At 36.6% G+C, this 16,443-nt stretch overlaps 1 protein-coding gene across 2 annotated transcripts in view; it reads right to left on the reverse strand.

Annotated features, from left to right (window-relative positions):
- Positions 1-16,443, reverse strand: part of LOC139473805 (cubilin-like) — a 44,545-nt gene that overhangs the window by 17,890 nt on the left and 10,212 nt on the right. Inside the window, exons 2-4 of one of the 2 annotated variants that reach the window (XM_071256566.1) lie at positions 7,172-7,392; positions 2,083-2,290; positions 392-642 (exon numbers count right to left, since the gene is read on the reverse strand). In XM_071256566.1, the coding sequence (XP_071112667.1) occupies positions 392-642; positions 2,083-2,255 (424 nt within the window). In that variant the 5' untranslated portion in view covers positions 2,256-2,290; positions 7,172-7,392. Of the gene's footprint in view, positions 1-391; positions 643-2,082; positions 2,306-7,171; positions 7,393-16,443 lie in introns of both variants that reach the window. The other variant, XM_071256565.1, reaches the window with a different exon arrangement.

Raw genomic sequence — 16,443 nt, forward strand, 5'->3', positions numbered from 1 at the left:
GAAATTCAACCTTGGTCTTTGGAGTGATGTTAACTTCAACCACTACTACAACATTATATGTTTGTTGTGTAACACCCAACTCAGCAATATTCCAGCTAGTTGATGGCAGCATGTTAATAATCAAGACTCGACCAGACAATCCAGTGAATGACATTGTGAGCATCAATCCACATACATCAGGGTTCAGTGACACAATCAACCAATGACCACCTGATCCACTAAATAACCAGTATATGTTTCTGGGGACCTGTTCTAATCCGGAATCCCCTCCAGGGATTTCCGTATTTCAGTGTAAAACAAGTTTATCTACTACAGATTGACTGTGCAACGGATGTGCCTTTCACTGCATCAAGGCACATGTTTATACTTGGTTAAACATTGGCATACTTACCTAACTTGACAATCTGATCACTGAAGTTATACGTTATGTTAAATCCTTTTCTTGGCACTGTTAAATCACCACTGTTTTCAAGAGGCTGCTTGTCAAACAACACTCTCCCTTGACTTGTAAGAAACTCTATGTGCAGTGCTTCTCCAGAAGAGTAAAGGATTGTGCTATTGTCATAGTTGCCGCAGAACGTGCCAATCACAGGGGCATCATTTGTATAGCCATCGTAGATTTTCACGTAATCGTATGGACAGCTGGAATACAAAATGTCCATCTTCATACATGATCTCACAGGAACACAAATACATAGAGATCCTTAGCCTGAAATATTATATTTTATTCATCAACATAAGATGGCTAATGAAATATGGTTTATTTCACGATGAAACATTGTTCTATTATGATGTTATTTCTAGAAATTAGAACATACACTCACAATCGATCGGTATTGGAAGAATATGCGGGAAAAACCAAACTTAGCCCACCTGTTCATTAAATAGACTTGTCTGACATTGCCAAGGTCAGATTTAGGGAATCATCATTATAGCTTGTACATTTAATTACTTCCTTAAAGAGGCTGTATATAATGTTGATATCTCATATAAGAAATAAACAACTTGTGGTCATTTTTTTATTGTACAATAGTTAACTCCCATTCATTTATTTCTTAAGTAAAGATGTTGATATATATATATATAAATAATCTTTTGAAAGACCTCCAAATTTCTAGTCTTTGATCAACATTTAATACAAGTTTGCAGAACATGAAGACATTTAACTTGTATGGATAACAACTATTGTCTGTAGCCACATTTCAGGGATTACTGTTGTAGCTAGAAAGGTGCAAGCCCTGCAATGTTGCTACAAACAATAAAGAAGTTATCAAGGAAAGTTTCATGTCTTCATCCCAGTTTCTAACTACCTTGCAAAGACCCAAAGTGACTACAGTGCATTTTGTATATATGATTATACCTAACAAAAATACAAATATGACAATCCAGAAATATGTTTTGTGTTTTGCAAGTTCTTCAATTGTAAACAATATATTCCGTGTCTGTTTATGTGGTACCAGTTATTTGTTCATCAGGCAAATATACAAATTCTATGAATATATTTAAACCCTTTAAACTATGTTGTGCCCCTAACACATTCACACTGAGATCAAGGCACAAAAGATAGCACTACTGCTTGAAGCTCTCATAAAATATTTGGTGCACTGTGCACCCTTTCATCAACACTCACTCTTGTCTCTTGGGAGGTAAAATCAAACTTGATCAACTTTTGAATCAGATAGATTGTCCTTTCAAGACTTAAAATGTTAAAATTGAATGTCACAATGTTGCTTCATAAGAAACAAACTAAAGATATGGTGCATTTACCCTGAATTAATTTCAAATTCAAATGTAGTTAAGTCTCTCAAGACGCTTATCAAATGGGTGAATCTGATACCCAATTGATTCCAAACGAAAGGCAAAAAACATTACAGTTCAAACTGTTATTCCCTGAAGTATCACTGAAAACAGTAAAGCGTAACGCGAGTCTCTCAAAGAGCCTTCCCAGGAGATACATCCAGTCAGAGTAATTGCAAGTAGTTTGTGCATCAGGTACCGCATCACCTGAGCTTGTACAGAATAAAAAAGTGTCGCTCATATTCCCAGGCCATCTGTAACTAGCACCAGAATCCATGAACTTACTATTCCTCTCCATGGTAGAGGGAGAACTCGATGAAGTGGAGTTTGATCCTCTCCCCGGCCTTGCCCTGCAGCTTGTAGTAGCAGAACATGTTGTCTGCATACATGCCGGGGAATGTAGGGGACATGATGAAACCCGTCTTCCTGTTCTCGCTGCGGATGGTGTAGCCGCACATGGCTGGTGGCGCCTCTGTTCCTATATCATATACTGCTGGAATGGGGAAAACTGTTAAATCAATCCATACAGTCTAGATTCTGTTAGTGGGTGAAGGTACTACTGTGTTAGGGGGAGGAAATAATAAAAAGTGTCTTTTGTAAATGCCATTTAACTGTATATTTTCAGTTCAATTCAGTATCCTTTTTAATTTCGTTCGAGATTGCATTTTATAAGTTACAGGCTTGAGAGTTATTTTGGATGACATTTTCAATTATTGTGGCCAGATGAAAAAAGCATACATAAACTTACATGTATATACTTACAGTGCAAATACTATTAATTATTTTCTTAAGTGGATCTCATTTCTGAATTGCTGTAAGATATTACGTGAAAAAGATGTTGAATTGAGAATCGTACAATTGTCAGTCATGTTGTCAAATTCTGGAGAAAGCACCAAAGTACTGAAGCTCACCTGGTACATGTGCCTCCATAATGCATTCAGAAATTCACATAGTTGACTTGAAATTTTTCATGTACAGTTGTGATGTTTGGGAAACTAAGCCATTGAGTGAAAGTGTTCCTATTAAAACACTTGCAGTATAATAGGATCTATTCACAGTGGGCTGACAGAACCACATCACTACAGTCAGCAAGACAACACAGAGTGGTGCAGATGAACCACATACATGCCCTGGTTCCTGGCTTTACACTTACATCACAGTGAGCCAGCCAGAGTTTCTTGTTCTACTTCAGTTTCAGCATTAGCCAAGCCATATCACTCTGCATGGTTTCAAAAATTGTTCCAGTCTGGGTTATCAAACCCAAGTTTTGGCATGTTGATCCAACACTCTCTCCACAAGGCCTCCCCACTGCCCCTACCTACACTTAGTCATTTAGCTGATCAATATCAACCTAACTTATTAAATAATTGTTAAACAAAAACATAATGCCAGATTTCACCTCTTTGATACTGTCAACCAACCAGTTAACCCTCAACATTGTAACTTAATCTGCAACAGTATGTATAACACTGTTAATGAGCAAGGTCAAGGTGGAAAGTGTCAACTATAAAATATAAGTAACAAACAAAACATATATGTTGTACCACCTTCACTATCTACAGACATAGATGAATAGGCTTTCAAATGATGGGTTGGCAGCAATACTTAATTATGGATCCAGTAAAAGAGGACATCATCCATGGAAAGGTCTATACCATGTTTCAGATGAGATGCTGTCTAATATAAAATGTTAAAGCCAGAGAATAACCTGTCTCAGAAACAGATTCCACAGGCTGTAAAAGTCAAAATTGCACTGCAAATTATATTTATATATCATTGAAAACCAGTGGCGACACCAAGTGTTCATGAAAAGGGTAAGCATGAACACAATGGACAACAGACAAGCAGACCACAATCCAAGCTCACTAGACCTTTAGCCAAGGTGAGCCAAAAACATGAATATGAAACCTTACCATTCCATTAAGGATATCTGACACTCTTTTCCAATATAACACAGGGATTAATGGATGACCAGAATTATGAAACTACTGACACATATCAATTATTAGGAGCACTTCACATCACTCTGGCTTGGGAAAGTAGTGTTGTTTGAGTCAATGATCACACCATTAGCACATCTATTTCATCTTATGGGATACTGATTTTGCTAACCAAATAGTTTTGGTCGGATGAAATAAGAATATAATAGTAAATTTGAGTAGCTCAATATTTTATTGTATTGGGGAGAACTTCTGTGGGTTGGTCTGTTTCAGGAAGAAAATCTTTTTATAAAGCAGGATGTCCAGTATTTTGACGGTAACCTTTTGATGTATTCCGTTCTGTGAAGGCTTATCTTAATAATAGACTACATACAATGCATTATATGAGAAAGGTAATAGTTACTTCATTTTGTATCATTTTTGTCAAATTTAATAATACTTCAAATGAATCACAAAAGAAGTGGTCATCACGTAAAAGTAAACTGAAACTTTTTTAATCTTATTTCTTCAATGTTGTCTGAACTCCCGAAGTCAACTCCATAAACTCAAAACTAAAATGAGTGCTGCCAAAGCCAACATCACAGTGTCTTCTGCATGAACAAATTATGCGTGTACATGAACATTAGCCATATTGACCTTAAACATCAACTGAACTGAGACCAACTGAACTTCCCCTTTTCTGTAGGTATTATACATAAGTCACTCCATCATGAAAGTCTCATGCATGTATTCAGGCTGATTTAATGTATTTTCAAAATGACAACTTAAATTGGTCAGTGTCAAATTCAATACTAAAAGAAAGAATTTTTTTTTGTAAAGAAATGAATTCAAGAGATTAATTTTCAAATGCTGTTTGAATAAAAAGCTATTCTAAGAGGAGAGGTTTGGAATAAGATTACTTACAATCAAAGAAAACAGCCAAACATCTTTTAACATTTGTAAATGATCTGGTCTCTAGGAGCATTTAATAGGTCTGCAGTCCAGATGTAATGGCAACAATGTCCATTTGTTTTAAACAAAAAGACAAACAATCCCAAAACAATGAACACAAACTGCAATTGAACATGATACCTATGAACATTAAAAAAACTTTTTTTTTTTTTTTTAACTCCACAGTATTACCATAAACATCCTTCTCGTCAAAAATTAATTGAACTAATGTCCTCTACAACACATTCAACAATCAAAGGTCTTGCTTTGTACCTAAAGAGAAATTTGAAAAACACAAGAAACAAACAAACATAATTATGTAGTATGTATTACGTCACATATTATGGAAACATTGTAAATCAACTGTGTGAGATCCACAAATAAGTTAGATATAAATGTATTGTACTCTGGGCCACGAGGCCTCCAATACTGAAATAAAGAATCTTGAAATCTTGAATCTTGAATCTTGAAAAAACTTTTTTTTAACCTTAGCAATGATAACATTTTGTCAGTATCATCTTCTCTTTGTTAAATTACTGCAGTTGTAACTTTAGTCACACAATTTTGTATGAAAACAAAAAAGGCATTCTGAATAAGGAAGAAAATGTATGGACGTCATTCTGAATAGTTCAGCAAAACACCAACTTTTTTCTGTTGATTACTATGTTTCTGACTACAGACCAATTCATCTTGTCAAACTGTTTGCCATAAGAAATCTTATCCATGTAAGATTTACTTTACTCATAATTAATAAAAGTTTCATCAAAATATGTCAATGGTTGAAATCATTTCAAATATAATATTGGATCAAATTTTTAATGCCAAAACTTGAAAACAAAATTAAATCATTGCAGTGTTCGCTTGAACTGTAGTCAGAATAACTTACATATATAAATAATGGGGTCTAGCAATGATTTCCCACAGAATAACCTATTTGCCTACCACGCTAACAGTTTTGGAGTTCTCAAGGTATGACTATACTTTCTACAAGTTCCAGGGAACATGCAATCATACTTGAGAACAAATGTGGTCAAGAAAGAATTGGTAATGCAGTCCAAACTTAAGTTTGCCACATAAAAATTGTATGTCTACTTATTTTATTGATTTGACAATCAAAGTGAATCAGCGGCCTGAAGAATCTTTATATTTTCACAAAAGCAAAATAAATGGTGCACCACAATCTCAACTGAACAATTCTTTGAGAACATACAATTAAAGTCTGAAAACAGTTTTCCTATGAGAACAAAACTATAAACAACAACAGTCTCTGGAGGAATCTATAAACGCACCAAACTCTTTCAAGAACACAAAACAAACAGATAGCAAAGGTTTGCTTATAAGCATTTTTGCTAATCAGTTCGGAAATATTTTTAAAAATCGGTATACTAATATTATACACATGTCTTCTCTGAGTTAGATTACTTGTTTTATTTTCCATAAATCTTTCTAGAATCAGACAAAACAAAGTCCTACTTTCTTTACTTTCAAAGACGCCTTTCTTTCTATTTTCAAATTGATGTACCCTTCAGTCATGTAACAATCATTTAAGAAACATGTATTGTCAATGCAAGAGAATGATCAGTGTAGACAGATTCCATTTGCCAAAAAGTGCAAAATAGTTGTGAAAAGTAAATGAATGGATCACTGAAAATCAGTGATGACACCAGGTGTTTGCGAAAAGGATAAGCATGTGTTGCCCTACCGGGAGCACCCACGTGCACCATTCACACAATTTGCAAAAGTAAGTATATATTGCCAGATGCGGCACAGCACTACTCCTGCAGTACTCCTGACATGGAGGATAATGGTCCAAATTGGTCTCATCAGTAATTAACATTTTGAAAGAGTGTACAACACACTGATTACAAGGTTCAGAGAAAATAGATAATTCCTATTTTCCTTGATACGGCATAATCATAAGAAGTTAAGATTGAGTGGAATCACATCAAAATGGAAGAACATAAAGACTTCACATTTATCATAGGCAAAATGGCGACTACTGTATCATGAATGAAGAGTAATTAACTGTTTGATAACATATTATTTGTGATATGCCATGTTATGTATTTGCTGCATTGAATCACATCTGTTATTTCTTGATGTTATAATATAGTCCTTCCTGCATATACCCCTGCAAAACTGCCTTAGTTGTCCAGTGATCATAAGTGAGTGAGTTGGGTTTAACGCTGCTTTTAACAGTTTTCCAGTTATATCACAGCGTGTCAGCTTAATGTGGGAGGAAAGCCCGAAGTGATGCAGGTCTCAGACATTTACCACTTTGGTGAAGCCCACGAACACAGGTATGGTGCTGACCCCCCCACCACCCCCAACCCCACCGCCGGTGATCATGTAAACAACCCAACAGACATCCTTGATTTTACTTGATCTATCACATACTTAATTCAATGCTGTGAGCTAGGTCAGCAAGCAGCTGGAGTAATGGAAAGTCCAACATCATTCAATGAAACTGAGCCCTCGCTGAGTTCAAGAACTAACATACTTACAAGCATCAAAGAACTCATAGTATCCTGTGAAGCCGGTATGCTCCTTTGTAGCATCTGTATAGAAGGAGAGGACGATGAAATTTTTGGTAGACACAATTAAGTTTTGTAAACTCCCAAGTAAATCTCCACAGAAGCGACCAGCCAGCTGAGCATCTAGGAGATTCAGTGTTTCCCGTTCACTCTTTATTTGTGTGTAGATGTCCAAGTAGTCATGGTCACACCTGAAATATATAACCACAGTCAGCATTAGTGCTATCAGTGCTATGTCACGGGACTTTCATTGACTCGGAAAAAGTGTGCGGCTTTTTTCATCGAAGCTGTGTATAGGGGATTTATTCTGCCTCACAGAAATCCATGTGCAGCCTGATGTGCTCGTGGTGGGGTATAAGGGATTTATTCACCTGCTGAGAAATTTATTTCTCTCCAAGGCTGGATACAAGAAGAAGAAGAAGAAGAAGAAGAAGAAGAAGAAGAAGAACCTAACAGTGTCAGCTTCGGCACTATTGTAACACCATTACACATTATGAGTGTATTTTTGTTTACTGCAACACTCCAGAGACAATCCAGAGAATGACCAGACTCATTTATCTGCCCAAACATATTCCATGATTGGGCGTAAAGGGCAAAATAGTGGTGAAAATTATGTGAATGGATCACTTAAAATCCAGTGAAAGATATTGTGAGCAATGATCCACACACTATGCACTAAGTTGAAAGAACAGAACTCTGTAAAACAATAATTGACGGGACAAATTTTCGAACTCTGTCTTGACAAGTATCTCTTAGATAAGCATTCAAACTTACATTCACATAACTTCAGTTGTTTCTGAGGAAACTTGTCCCCATTTCATGCAGTTTGCTCTAACGTTAAAAAGCATGGAGCCAGGGACAGTAACATCAGGGTGGACTTATGTAGTTTTTGAGAAAATTTATCCCCTTTGTGAAATGGACGGACAGGCGAACGGACAAACTCCATTCCTATACCCCTGCCCCACTTTGTGGTGGGGTATAATAACCGGCTTCAAAGATAAGATAGCTAAAATCATTAAAACATATATAACATTTCTTTCTATTTGAATTTTATATTTATCCTATCCTCAAAAATATATGAACAATATTCCCTTCATTCCTATTACGATAATTCACATTCCTCTTAACCAGATAGGCAGGGGCACTTAAAACATTGTTTCTTGATAAAAATATTACAAAATAATTTCCAGCACTTAAAATGGGATACATCATAATGATCTGACTATATAATATTGACTGTCATCACAGAAAATTGTAGTGCTAAGAACAATTGCAATTTTCCAGATTAAACTTCCATGAAAAATAAACAAGTCGCACAGTGATGAGGACATAAAATCTACACAGGCAGCGATCTGTGGAGTAATTTGTTTAAATACACCCAGGAAATGCATGTTTTATTAAAGTCGGAGCTTGTCCAATATGCAATATCCCTGTTTCCTAGTTTACAGCCCCAGAGATAGCTGGCTTTCATGGCATCCTATTACATTGAAGCCGTATTGTCCTTGCTGGACGAATGTGTATGATACGATGATGCTGTTGCTGTGATTGGTTGTAATTGCTGCAGAAATCAAAGCAACTGTCATAATGTCAACATTACTTCCAGAAAAAGCTTCATGTCTGAAAGATTCTGTTAATTGCAGATAAAATGGACATACTTTGATGTGTGCTCTTGAAGTTGTTCCACGGAATGAAATTGTTTCAATCAATAATTTCACTGACAGGAATCTTTTAATCTCCTATTGACAAGTAATAATCAAAGATGTGTTTAGATTTTTCTTTGGTTATTTGGTTCATATTTACTACTCATGGTTTGGAACATTTCCCCATAATTGCTTAATAGTCTGTGGACTTGATGTTTTCTTTAGTTTTAATCATGTTTGACTTCATGAATTAAGGTTGAGAGGCGGTGATTTTGCATTACATTGGAGCTTCCCATTAGTGTCCTATCAAATATCTAGTGCAAATATGTCAGGCAGCAAATATACAACAGTCTTTCAGGGACATTATGAAGGTTAGATTACAATTGCTGTGGAAATACCACCATCATACTGTCCATTCCAGCAATACATGTCCTGTATGGATCCCAACACATCGGAATGCCAACTAATCTTTTCTTAAAGTGTTTCTGTTGGTAAATATAAGGGACAAAACCATAATGTTCCATAATCACCAGAAGTCTCTATCAAATCAATAGTGAGGTGGTGCCTGTCATAAACACATGCAAAGGCAAGTCAATTGTTCCCCTGATAAAACACAGGAACATATGATCCATGTCAAAGTAGGGAATTGTATCAGACATCATTTTGGTCACTGATGCATCAAATCTATAAATGTCTTCAACATGTCTGCCATGAAATGTTTGGAAAGCTTTAATAAGGCCTTGAATATTGGAACCCTGATGAAACAAATTTTGAGAAAGAGTCATATGGCGCTCTTTGAAATCTTCACAGAAAGAGCTTCCTTGATTGTACCTCAAAAGTTGTTAAACGATCGAGGACTCAAAATCCTGGAGCTGCCTGCATATTATTGGACATTCTATCTGAACATTAAACCAGGCATTTCATTGCTCAAAATTAGCAAAATGATTACCTAGGTCTTGATAAATTAATTATCCCACCACACACCACTTGTGTTCCCTTCTTTCTTTACTTGATGAAATAAAACCACATTCATAGTTCTACCAAACATTCATGCTTCATGGCAATCGCTTCAATCTTCAGGCAATGCATCGTGACCTTATTCAGAAATATTTAAGGCTAAAGCCTCACCTCCACCATCAATTCACATAGATGCTGACTTCAAAAGGAGATATCCCTGACCAACAGTTTGACTTGAAGACCTGATTGAATATAAAGCTCTATATGCAACACCTAGCTAAGATAAGGACATAAATTTCTTATTTGATGCTGCAACATGAGCTCTCCCTCGTAATAGGCTTGACCACGGCCGTAGGTTTCCACAAGTCATAATACCAAAGGTTAGCAACCGCACAAACTCAGTCAATAATTCATTGGTAAGGATGCCTTCTGTAGTTAAGCATGTGCTGCGAAGATCTATGGTGAAACTGTTTCTGGTTGATTCACTTAGTGGTCTTTGTTACCTATATTTCTAAGTTCATTCTCATGACACTGGAAAAGTCAAACAGGTTCAAAAAGTCACCACTAGTTGTTACATAAAGGCCAAGAGAAAATATTGCACTAAGTAATACCCGTACATTGTTGTAAAAGTTGTATGAAGTGGAAGAAATTAAACCTCTCAAGGGGATTCCAAGGTGACACAAGTCCTCAGTAACCTATGCTTGTTGCAGCAGCTGACTGATGGATTGGCATCCAGGTGATTTAGTATCATCGTGACTCAACCGTTGGCTGACTGCTCATGTCAAGCACAGGTTTGCCCGACACATTCTGAATTAATCATAGGTTAACATATAGCTCACTCACCTCAATCAACTGTGAGAATGGATTTCATTATCATTCTAATATTGTCACCGGTATTTACAACCCGTGAAAATTGTGTAGATCAATGTTCATGATGTCAGTCACTGGATTGTCTGGCCAGTTTCAATTATTTACGGGGGCGGTCGGGTATCCTAGTGGTTAAAGCGTTCGCTCGTCACTCTGAAGACCCGGGTTCGATTCCCGACATGGGTACAATGTGCGAAGCCCATTTCTGGTGTCCCCCGCCGTGATTTTGCTGGAATATTGCTAAAAGCGGCGTAAAACCATACTCACTCACTCACTCAATTATTTACAGACCATGGTCACATAATTGGAATATTGCTGAGTGCAGCATTAAACAACAAACAAACCTGTATCTACAAGTCTCAACTGCAATGTTTGAAACCCATTTCTGGTGTCCCGTGCCATATTGTTGGTGTATTGCAGAAAGCAGGGTAAAACCAAACTCACTCACTCACTCACCCACTCAGGTCTCAAATGATGCTGCAGGAAGCACACCAGACATGTGTAAGCCAATAAATGTGATGCTGCAGGTTCAATACCTTTCAGAGAACATGTAATTGCTATGTTACACATTAATGTCAGTGAATATTCAGGTATGTGAAGGGACCTTGCTCAGTATTTTTTTTATTACTTGCCGTTTACAACTTCTTAAAAATATTTCACTATTGTGTGATCCACAGCATAATCCAATTGGGTTTAACAGAATAATACTTCGAACACGTCAACATTTGACATGTATTAATTCCATACAACGGCCCACCTTTAGAATTCATGCGTCCATTCCACGAAACTATTGTAGTGCTAAGGTGATCGAAACTCCCTTACTGTAACATAGACTTAGTCTTACGACTGACTGTCGTTGTGCTACATCTCCTTGTGAGAGTTTACAAACATGTCACAATAAACTCTGATGTAATTTGTGGAACTTTGTTGCAAGATTAATGGGTGAAACAATGCTGTGTGACATCAGCCTAGCATCAAGTGTGCATAACCTCCTCCCAGTGATCTTTCATCTTAACATCATTGAATAAGCGAAGCTAATGTGAGGCAGATTGTCTGATTTGCGCAAGGAACATCCAGTTCCTTTGTTATCTGACATAATCAACACATTGACGTCACATACGCATGATGTCATTCACAAGACATCTTCAAGATATGTCATCCTTTTTTATTTGTGGTTGTTTCCTTTCATTACTTACTATCTTAACAATTTTGAACCCTTCTTTCTTTAGGACTGGGTTGTTTCAACATGTTTACATGTCTGCTAGCCTGAAAGTACTGAAACAAAGGAATGACTCCCAATGGTTGCCACCAGTGGGGCAGGATACACTCACCTTTTCGTGAACACATCGTATCATCACTATTTGATTGTGATTCATAAACACATGCTCATGATGTCGGAATCCTACAATCAACTCAGCTATTAGCAGATAGGCCTTCTTCTAACGAATATGGAAAGGGTTTCTTGCTCTTATTTACGTAACATAAACCTTTAGTTCGACATGAACTGTGAACTAGTTGGATTTAACTCAAGGTGTCGACCCCTGCATAGGGCAAGATTTATTTGTTGAGTCAGGATAGGGTATTTATAGGATATTACACTCGCTTTAATCTAATATGAAGTTTATGACCCAAGTGAAAATTATTTCAAGCAGGACATAAACTTGATATTAAATTGAAGCGAGTGTAATGTTTTATTTATTACCACAAATGTAATTGGAAGAGGATTCAACAAAAACAAACAGTCTCAGTACCGTTAACATAGCCACTGACAGAAGTTCACAGCTGTAAAAAATAATTCCCTGGTTTTTTTTCTCTCAGTACAATAAATGACAAAATGATATGTTGTTGCTAAATTTAAAGGCTGTATTAGTGTTTTATCAATGTAGTAAGACCTTCTCCTAATTGAGCAAAAGCGTATTTAGCAAATTAATTGATGGTAATCTCACATTATTTCGCCCTAACAACAAGTACCCTGTCACAAATGCTCAGTAGACAAGAAATCTGTGTATACACAGCAGACAGAGAGTTCCAGTTTGGCTTTTATTTTATTTAGAGGTCACCAAGAGCTTCTTCTGAAAATGTCAACATGTCTGATGACAAACAGTGTTTCAAGCGGGAAAGCATCTACTGTTGAAAATGTTTCACTGACAGTTTATTGGATGTACGAGGTTTATTCGTCTTAACTGGCTCGCTGCAAATGACCATGTATCAAGGACCATGCAATAGAGTATATTGTAAAGGTAACATGCAGTCTTACAGTCTGTGTTTTTATTTTCATTAATGATCATGCACATGAATATGAAATGTTGAACGTACCTGTAGCTCAGCGCAAAACAAGCATTTGTGGCAGTAAAACCACAATCATGTCAAACAGCATGTGTTGCTTTTCGGTGCTCTTCAGAACAGTTTAGAGAAGAATTTGGTTTCTAACTTTGCAGTTTTGGGATTGTAATTTGTATAATGTCAGTTTAGGGGAAACAGTCCTACTGTGTCAGCCTCATCCCAAAGTCCTCTCTCATCCTGAGCCATGTTAACTGGCACACGTGAATTCAGGGAAATAGAAAACTAACTGCAGCAGGCTATTTGAAGTATGATATGGCTAAACTGCTTCAGTATTTGATCACAACATTGAAAATTAAAATTACTTCAGTTTGTTATCCATCATCTGGTAGCATTTCTAGGGTAACAAAAACGAGGTTTTCGTGTTCGAAATATGAAAGAATGATTGCAGCAAAAGAAGTCCCGTAAAGGTCAGCGTTCACAATCAGCCAATCAAATGCCTAGTGAAAAGTGAAAAGTAATTTGTGCACGCTTTGCGAGTATCAGAAATATCTGCACCGATATGTTTTACCCCTGGGGGAATAAGTATTGGGAAGCCAGCTTCAAGGATATGGACTTTTACAATACGATGCGTCAGGGCGTCAGGGTGTGAGTGCGTGTGTTAACCTACTTATACCACGATAGCAAAACCATAAACCAGACTCACCCCCCTCTCATCTTAATCAATTCATACAACTTAAATAAACCAAATGAATAAGAAAAATATCTACCTGCCTCATCTCAAAGGGAAACGTGTGGTCATCTCATAACAGTGTTGCAGGCATACATTTATGGACAGTGTGGTCATCTTGCTTGTCTATTGGTGACATAAACTTCACCTCAGAGTTTAATTCATAACTGACACCTCTTGCCTAATTAAAATTGGATTAAGAGTCAATCTATCATTCCATATGGCATCTTAATGAATCCACTGTGATCAAATGCTATCAACCCTTTGATATTGGCTACCATGTGATATGACATACCAGACAAATATCTTCACACATTGATGGCATTGATGATGTCTGCCTTGATGGTATTTATGAGATCCGCATTGATGGTATTTATGAAGTTTGCCTTGATGATGTTCATATTGATGGTATTTATGAAGTTTGCCTTGATTATGTTCATATTGATGGTATTTACGAGGTTTGCCTTGATGATGTTCAAATTGATGGTATTTATGAAGTTTGCATTGATGATGTCCATATTGATGGTATTTACGAAAGTTTGCCTTGATTATGTTTATATTGATGGTATTTATGAAGTTTGCCTTGATGATGTTCATATTGATGGTATTTATGAAGTTTGCATTGATGATGTCCATATTGATGGTATTTACGAAAGTTTGCCTTGATGATGTTCATATTGATGGTATTTATGAAGTTTGCCTTGATTATGTTCATATTGATGGTATTTACGAGGTTTGCCTTGATGATGTTCATATTGATGGTATTTATGAAGTTTGCCTTGATGATGTTCATATTGATGGTATTTACGAAAGTTTGCCTTGATGATGTTCATATTGATGGTATTTATGAAGTTTGCCTTGATTATGTTCATATTGATGGTATTTACGAGGTTTGCCTTGATGATGTTCATATTGATGGTATTTATGAAGTTTGCCTTGATGATGATCATATTGATGGTATTTATGAAGTTTGCCTTGATGATGTTCGTATTGATGGTATTTACAAAGTTTGCCTTGATGATGTTCATATTGATGGTATTTATGAAGTTTGCCTTGATGATGATCATATTGATGGTATTTATGAAGTTTGCCTTGATGATGTACATATTGATGGTATTTATAAAGTTTGCATTTGATGATCTCTGCATTGATGGCACTGATGATGTCTGTTTTGATGGCACTGATGATGTCTGTTTTGATGGCATTGATGGCATTGATGGCACTGATGATGATGAGGGAACAAAACTGTGTAATTGCACTGTTGGTAAGTTCTGTCCAGTTCTGGGAATCCGATTTCCGGGTACATGGAACATTTTATATCGTAATTTATTCATTTTTCATTAAAGTCGTTGGGAAGGCATGATTTCCAGATAAGTGGGGTCTTGACAAGAAGGGTTCTTCAGTATATCCAAACATCCCATATTTTAGCATCTGTATGCTGTTCAGAATTTGATGAATGAAATGTGTTTCAAAACATAAGTCCACCCTTCATTAATTACAAATTATGAAGCTGATGAATATAACCTGAAGTTGGCAAAACAGTTAATTCTCTATAACTTTCATTGACAAACAAATAAGTGTCACTAAAGTAGCCATGTCCCCATCATTTATTGAGCTGTGTATTTAATAAAGATGATTGGTGAATATTGACACAAGCGATTAAACACACCTGGGTTCAAAGGGCACAACACACAGTTCATTTGATTCAGACAATGACTGCACATACATAAAGGGCTTGAACTTTCAATGGGGTAAGTAAAAGCCCAGAAAATTTTGATACACAGGGAATTTCTCCTGAATGATACAGAATAACAAATTCCTCAGGTTTAAAACTTAAAAGGGAACAGATTAGTGTTGCCCTAGGTTATAACATCAGGGTGACACCACGAATAAACAATCCACACAGTCTCGGAAACATTAGCTTGCGCAAAATTTCTCAAAAGGTGACGATTTTGGCCCATGGGTATTTGACAGTAGTTTGTTTCAGGATTGGGACGAGACAGGTACAGAAACCGGAGAGAGTGAGACCAAGATAGCCAAATAACCTGTTAGAAAAAACAGGAATGTACATCAATTAAAATTATGTGGAAGTCTTAGATTCCAGCAAAGGGACAAACGTCATTAAGATGGACAATATCAAGAGACAAGCCCCTTTGTCCTCCAAACTTGTGCTGATTTGACACGCATACATCCATTGATTTGGAATCCTTTGTTCTCCTTTGCTTAAATTTTGTTCAGGACAGCTGTAATGTTTTTGGCTTTTTTATCTTTTATGTGAGAAGTGCCAAAAAGGTTGGTAGCCAGTTCCTGTAGATAGAAAAACCTGCTAGAATAAACCAGCTCCGGAACTTCAGAATTAGGCACGGAAGTAGAGCATGTGTAAGTTCCTGCCTCAAGAGAACAAAGGATCACCTGTGGGCTAATTAAATTACGCACACATGCACATTAGTTTTTGTTAGGCTTAAGTAAAGATGGCAAATGGCTGTACGTTTAGACCTGGAGCAGAGGACAAGCTATTCATATAGATGGAGACACCAACTCTCTTGGGCTATTCATTTGTGCTTATTCATCAGAGACATAATAAACTAGGAAAAAAGTTTGAATGGATGTGTTTTCAAATTGGCTTTATTCCATCATGAAACGAGAGCATCCTCAACCAAATATCAGTCGTGTATTTTAGCATGTCAATTGACAACCTATTTAATCAAATTCTCACATGAACAATCTGTTAATTCTAATTTCTGTTAAGTTTACTTCAAAACCATCAA

This window comes from Haliotis cracherodii, unplaced genomic scaffold (genome assembly GCF_022045235.1).
Source record: "Haliotis cracherodii isolate W230 unplaced genomic scaffold, xgHalCrac1.p SCAF_3, whole genome shotgun sequence".
NCBI classification, from domain to species: domain Eukaryota; kingdom Metazoa; phylum Mollusca; class Gastropoda; order Lepetellida; family Haliotidae; genus Haliotis; species Haliotis cracherodii.